This window comes from Micropterus dolomieu, linkage group LG02 (genome assembly GCF_021292245.1).
Source record: "Micropterus dolomieu isolate WLL.071019.BEF.003 ecotype Adirondacks linkage group LG02, ASM2129224v1, whole genome shotgun sequence".
Taxonomy (NCBI): Eukaryota; Metazoa; Chordata; class Actinopteri; order Centrarchiformes; family Centrarchidae; genus Micropterus; species Micropterus dolomieu.
In genome coordinates this window covers 28,647,965-28,654,622 of record NC_060151.1, presented here as the reverse complement: position 1 = coordinate 28,654,622, position 6,658 = coordinate 28,647,965, and the positions used below count along the sequence as shown (strand labels likewise).

The window sequence follows — 6,658 nt, the reverse complement described above, 5'->3', positions numbered from 1 at the left end:
GCCCGCTGCATGTCGTTGGAAGTGGCATTGATCCGACTGGTGCGAGCAAATCAAAGTTGCAGGCTACAAAACCAAAACAATGTGCTGAAAGACAATAAAATGCTCCATGAAAGTTCCTGAGAGGAACTTTTTAGGTCCTCATTTTTTCCATTGTTAAAAGAAAAATGGAAATGAATCGTTCTGTGTTTAAAATACTAATTTCATGGGGTTTTCTTCCCCCAGGTGCTGGTGTGATCATGGCCCCCAAACTGAGCGTGCTGCTGTTACTGGCCGTCGCCACAGTAACGGTTCTGGCCCAGAGGCGACGCCAGTCGACCACTGGCGAGTGGAACTACAGGGATGGCTGTGAGCACCCAGATTAGTCTCTGTTTATTCTGGGTCAAAGGTCAAATTCAGGTCTCATCATGATGATGTCAAAGCTAGAGGTGAAAGATCACGCTGCTCAGAGCAAAGCTGTCTGTAAACGTGTGAATGAATCTGTCTTTTAATTTTGAGCTTTATTGCTCTCCTAAGGCAGACACAAGAAGACAGGAGAAGGCGCAGACCACTAATATACAACAATGACCAGTCAGATAGTTTGACAAAAATGCTCCCGACCTAGCAGTTTCTCGCTGCCTTGAGTCTTTGCGCTAAGTCAGGCTACACGTCCTGTGATCAATAAGGTCAACTGCAGTTCTTTGTGCCAATGGAAGAGAGTAGGGTCCCTAAAAGTGAGAGGCATCGCTCATCATTTTGTTGTCCTTTTTCAGTTATGAGTCTCTTGTGCCTAACAATGTGTCACCTGACCGAACACTCCTCATCAGTTGTGCGTGAACTTTTGGATGTGTTTTAATTGTGATTTTCTGTCCCAGCCGAGAAGGTGAGCATGCGCGGCGTGTCCAACCTGACTGAGGTTCTGGACAACTGGAGGTTCGACATCCTGAACCAGATGAAAGGACTTCTGCAGAACGACCACCAGTCTCTCCTGCCCGACTACGCCAGGTACAGAGGGAGAGAGAGGGCAAGACTTTGAACTGTGTCAGAGGTTATTAGTGGGATGAGTTGTACAATTTTGCACACCAGGTCACCACGTAAACAGTTCTGTTAACCTTCTGGCAGGTTGAGATTCATTCTTTAACAGCAGTTAAACTAAATAATCTCACTACAAGATCCACTTTCAATCTTTTCACATAATCTTTATCAGCAGATTGTCATGGAATTGTGGGTTGATTTCTTTTTTATCCTCTGGGGCTAAACATCCAGACTGTAGTCTAGCTGCCATGCTCACAGATGTAATTTTGGTTTTGAAGCTTGGCTGAGACGTTTGCAGAAAGCTTTTGGTTTGACCCAAGACTCAATAAGTAGTTGCATATGTAAAATCTTGTTGCATTGATCAGTCCTTTAATGAAACTTTTAGACTTTTCTTAAATACCAACAGCGGTCTGAATATTTTCCTTAATAGAGCTGGATTTCACAAAGAGAGAACTGTCCTGCAAGAGTTTATTGCAATGTCGTTTGCAAATGGACCTCCCAGCTTGTTGGGCTGAGACATACTGTATCTGTGGATTTAATGATCGTATTTATACATACAGCTTCATGCGTCACATCCCTCTGAGACAAACAGTAACATTTCACCTCTATTAGTTTTCACATGAGAAGCAGTGAGGACAAAAGATCACACTGTGTAAGATGAGAGCATACATTTCTATTACAAAACTGTTAATTAATTTACTTTTCTCTTAAACCTGATTGATGTGTTTCATTATAGCATTGTAATTTAAAATATATTGGAGCAAGACTCGATGACTATGAAGCAGAAAAGGACAAAAATGGAAAAAGTGAGGAAACAGAAACAATTAAACTGAGCAGAAAAGAAAATAAGGCAGAGCATATAGCTCACACATGGCCACTACACTACTGTTTAAGTAACTACTGGACCATAATGATGTCTCGTCCTCTAAACTGCGGCGAGATGCGGGAAACACCCGACTTCCTTGTGGAGAACTCGAGCCTGTTTCTGCACAACAGCACGTTTCTATTTTGACTTTTTTAAAATTGCAATTTCAGCTGCAGTTTCTCAGAGTGCACCCAACCAACTCTGACTTTATTTTCAGCCCGAAGCATAAACCAAATTCCTGTGGGGACCCTCAATACCCAGACTGTTTTATTTCACTCATGTGGAATATTCTGCTCATTCAAAACACACAGGAGGACAAAAACGTGTGCTCTGTCAGTTCTGACAAAAGTTACTGAACTAAATTCCCACTAAACTAAGCTGTCTCCTTTACCACAATGTCTCTTCTTCACATTTCTCCTCCCCATACTGCAGGGGCGGACTGGGACGAAGCATTTTATTGAGTGCATCACAAAATGAGCCATTAAAATGCATTTTCAAAACTAGAAACACCTACCTGGCTCTCCTCAAGTACCTCAGCTGATCCCTTGAGTACAAAAAATAAATGACACATACAAGCCTAGTGGCTGTCCGGACCATGCATCTGTGTTTTAAATGTTAATAGATTATTGATGCAACAAAATTTGGACCCACAAATTTGCTGGAGCCATGCTAGACACATGGAAAAAAAACAATACTGTACCCAGAATCAACCACTAGAGTGCATTAAAAAAAACACTCTACAGGATATTTCAATATAAATTGAATAACAATTTCTATCTGCACCAAAAAAAAGGTGAAATTACCAATACACAAAGCTTGCGACTTTGGTTATCGCTGCAGAAACTCATTCACACCTCAGCCTAGATGAGACATTAGGATTAGGAAATTATGTTAGTATACCACTAAAACATAACACTCTCAGTAAAATATATAAATGGAAAATTCAATATTAGTACATAATGTTAGGATGTTAATTTAACTTTATAACTATTCTTACCATTAGGCAAGTTTGGGAGCAGTTGTTTTATTATGTTCTGATGTGGCGTGTGCGATTGACATAACCAGACATATTAAAATGGCCCCGCCCCCACCCCTGTCTGGTCCAGTAACCACACACTATGGGCCAGTCAATCAAGCCACACACGAATTGATTTTCAACTGCAGTTTTTTTGTCTCGGTTTTAATACTATGTGGTTTATCGGCCCATTTGTTCAGCTGCCCACCAGGAAAACCCCCGGTACTCCCAACGGCTAGTCCGCCCTCGCCATACTGGCTCTTCATACATTAATTTCTTCCACAATTGTGAAATTTAATCAGTACTGAAAACCTCATGTTGACATTTCAATACTACTGAATTACAAAAAAACAACATATATCTGAATTTAAATGTGGTCTGAATTCTCCTGTTTGAAATTTACAGAGGGCAAGTTGTGCAAGAACTAACTACTCTCTGTGTTCCTGTTCAGAATCCAGCCGCTGTCTGAGGCCTTAGACGACCTCTACAAGGAGTTCAACGCCCTCAAATCCCGCCTGGGCGATCTGACCGAGAAGTTCACCGCCATAGAAACTTTCATTGACGAGGTCAAGGCCAGCCGCGCCAACAATGCCAACAACGCCAACACTGGCCCGGCCCCCGATCCGGCATCTGGTCCCGCTCCGGGCCCCGGCCCCAAACAGAATGGGAGGAGGCTGATAAGGAAAAAACCCCCCACTCACTCCTAATCAACCAATGGTGTGCTTCCTCCATCCTGATGTTTGCTTCTTCTCACGGCTGTCTTACATTTCTAATCTTTCTTTAATTCCATAATTATCATGTTCCATGCAATGAAATTCTTTTACCAAGCACAAAAATAAAAAAAGAATTAAAATATCGGCCCGTTCTCATTCCCAGGGCGTCAAATAGCGGCACTTTGTCAGGTCCTTTGGCGTCCGACACCAACGCACATGGCACCCGTTAGCGTCATTATCCAACGCTAAAAGTAGGCCTATTATAAGTAACAGAAAAGTCCAAGTGAGGAGGTGGTCTAGGTCGTCAGGTGGGTCAGAAACCGGACTTTCACCGAGGAGGCCAGTATTTGTTTTCTGTGTAAAACAAAAAGTCAACATTGACTCTTTTTAGCGATTTTACATAACTTACATAAGCAAAGCCACGTGAGTAAAACCACGTGAGTAAAACCACGTGAGTAACGTATTTTGACCCAAACCACAATGTTTTCCTAAACCTAACCAAGTAGTTTTGTTGCCTAAAACTAACCAAATCGCTACGTTTCACAATGTTAACCACTAGTTTTAATTTGAAAGTCTAACCGGACACATATTTTTTTTATTAAAGCTTACCCAGGGCGTAAAAAAACGATGCCAATGGGTCTTGACTAAGCATCCATATGTGATGCCCTGTGATGAGAACGGGTTGAACATATACAATACAGTATAAGATAAAACGTCTAAAATATACTGTAAATAAAAGATGACACTCATACATAGCGGGGACCCTAAATAAAAACACACATCATATAAAAAGATGTCAGAGCTGCACTCAGTGTGTTGCCAGGATCCAGCACTCCAAATAAATGTTGTTTTCCTGTGACGGTTTTCTAATCAGTGTAATTGGTGTACAGACACTGGTAACATAGACACTTGTTTTAGAAATCCACACACCTGCTGTGTCTGAAATCACTCACTTGATTTACTCACTCGTCACACTCGACACTGAATAGTAAAGTAAGCAGTAAACTGAGATTTCAGAAGCATATTTTGCTGAAAGGTGAATTTTTCTCTCTCTGTAAAATACGTTGTGGGATTGTATCCATCCCATCTGACACTACTTTTTTCATTCCATTAAACTGCACACTCAGGTGTGTAGTGGTTTCAAACACAGCCACGGTTTCCTCATAAAGGATGATTTTTTCTACAGTGTGGCCCCCCCAGTAACATTGTATCTTGACAAACATTTCAAATCATTTTGTTTGAAAGATTTCCTCGTTCCTTGTTGTTGTTGTTGTTGTTGTTGTTGTTGTTGTTGTTTTAGCTCCTGGCGAGTTCAGCTACACATGCTGAGTGATATCTTACAGCACGGCTGAGCTGGTGAGAAAACACTTGTTCTGTTTCTTCTGAATGCTTGTTGGACAAACGTGCTTGTTGGTTTGGATTTCCTGCTGCATCATATGAGCTCAAAATAAACTCACTCATTGCATTACATTCATAATTCAGTCATTGTTTCTTCAAAATAAGTTTCACTTTGATCAGAAGATGTTAAAGGATATCTGATTTCCTTTTTAAGATGAAGTGTTTTTACATTTATCTGACGCTTTTATCCAAAGCGACTTACAATTGCTATACGTGTCAGAGGTCGCACGTCTCTGGAGCAACTAGGGGTTTAAGTGTCTTGCTCAGGGACACAATGGTAGATGGGTCACAGTGGGGAATTGAACCCTGGTCTCTCACACCAAAGGTACATGTCTTATATTGCGCCATCACCATAATCCTGCCTGTTCTTTATAATACATAAAGTTTTGTAAGCCATTTAAAGTTTATTTATTCTAGGTCTTCCAAATAGTTTTATTGCAGTGATCTTTTCCTTTATTTAAAATCACATGTAGTACAGGCAGTATTGTCCAAGCGGTGGAGTGAGAAATCTCAACAACTATTGGCCAGATTGCCGTGGCATGTGTTATTCATGGTTCCTAGAAAATTAACATGACTGACTTAAGCGACCCCCAACTTTTGATTTGAATGACCTCAAGACCTTTCCTTTATCGCCAGCCTCAGGGCAAACTGTATCTCTTCTTAGCTTCTGCTGAGGCTCTAAAAAAATTAAATAATCAGTAAGTTGTTTGTTTGTGGACAGTGGCCTGGCTTTAGATTTTAATGTCAGCTCTGCCCCATGCAAATTTTAACCAAGGTTTCTCAGCTATATGGGGCTAATGATGTTTCTTACATATTTGTGAATACTGCTGCTATTGATCCACATACAAACATCTTATAGGACCTCCACAGATAAGCATCACTTAAAATGGTTACTACATCCTTCTTTAACTCATTTAAGATTTTAGTCATTAAAATCCCAAATTGAATTTTTTAATAGTGTCAACATGACTACAGGAAGTATATTTTATAACCTGTCCTCTTGCACGTTTTAGTATATCAAAGATTTATAATGTTGGATACAACGAATGGTGGTTAGCCATTTTAATGATGACAAAGGTGTGTGCATGACGCTGTGATAAATAATAAGCAGTAATGACACATCACATTTGGAGGCTTGTTATTGGCTGAGTCAGTGCTCAAAGAAGTGCATTTTGGGTAGACATGATTGTTTGTCTTTATTTTCAGCTTTGAAGAATCACACTTGTCACAAAATGTCTTTCTACTCTGAGTATTTTGACTCTTGAGTCAAAGCTTCGGACCGTTTCTTAAAAGATTTATGCAGTGTACTGTATGATGACTGATGACAATGGTAAGCTAAATGTGAAGATCTCAAAGCTATTTCTGGGGCTTGTGAGAACAAGTAAAGAACAAAATGCTTGTAATGTGTGGATAATGTGTGCTAAATATTAAAAAAAGATCTGCGGGCACAAAATTTAATCTGTCAAAGACTTGAACTCAAACTCAAACCAAACTCTACTGTATCTGTGTCCCTGAGCTGTGACCCAGTTTGTATTACATCAGAGCCACTGAGAGAAATATCAGTAATCCCAAATACTGTAGCATACTGTGTGTAATCTGTCCTTGTTCTCATTTCTGACTCACTGCAGGAGATGATGTGGGGCAGAGCCCACAGAG

The 6,658-nt window shown here is 40.5% G+C and overlaps 1 protein-coding gene across 1 annotated transcript; it reads left to right on the top strand.

Annotated features, from left to right (window-relative positions):
• Positions 1-320: 320 nt before the first annotated feature.
• On the top strand, positions 321-5,069 carry si:ch211-76l23.4. The gene is made up of 3 exons (XM_046037032.1): positions 321-345; positions 852-981; positions 3,343-5,069. Exons 2-3 carry the CDS (start codon positions 866-868, stop codon positions 3,596-3,598), a joined length of 372 nt encoding a protein of 123 aa, XP_045892988.1. The 5' UTR covers positions 321-345; positions 852-865; the 3' UTR covers positions 3,599-5,069.
• Positions 5,070-6,658: the final 1,589 nt, after the last annotated feature.

Coding starts and splice junctions, on each gene's coding strand:
- si:ch211-76l23.4 (XM_046037032.1), top strand. CDS start 866: ATGCGCGGCGTGTCCAACCTGACTGAGGTTCTGGACAACTGGAGGTTC. Junction 982..3,342: donor CTCCTGCCCGACTACGCCAG/GTACAGAGGGAG, acceptor GTTCCTGTTCAG/AATCCAGCCGCTGTCTGAGG.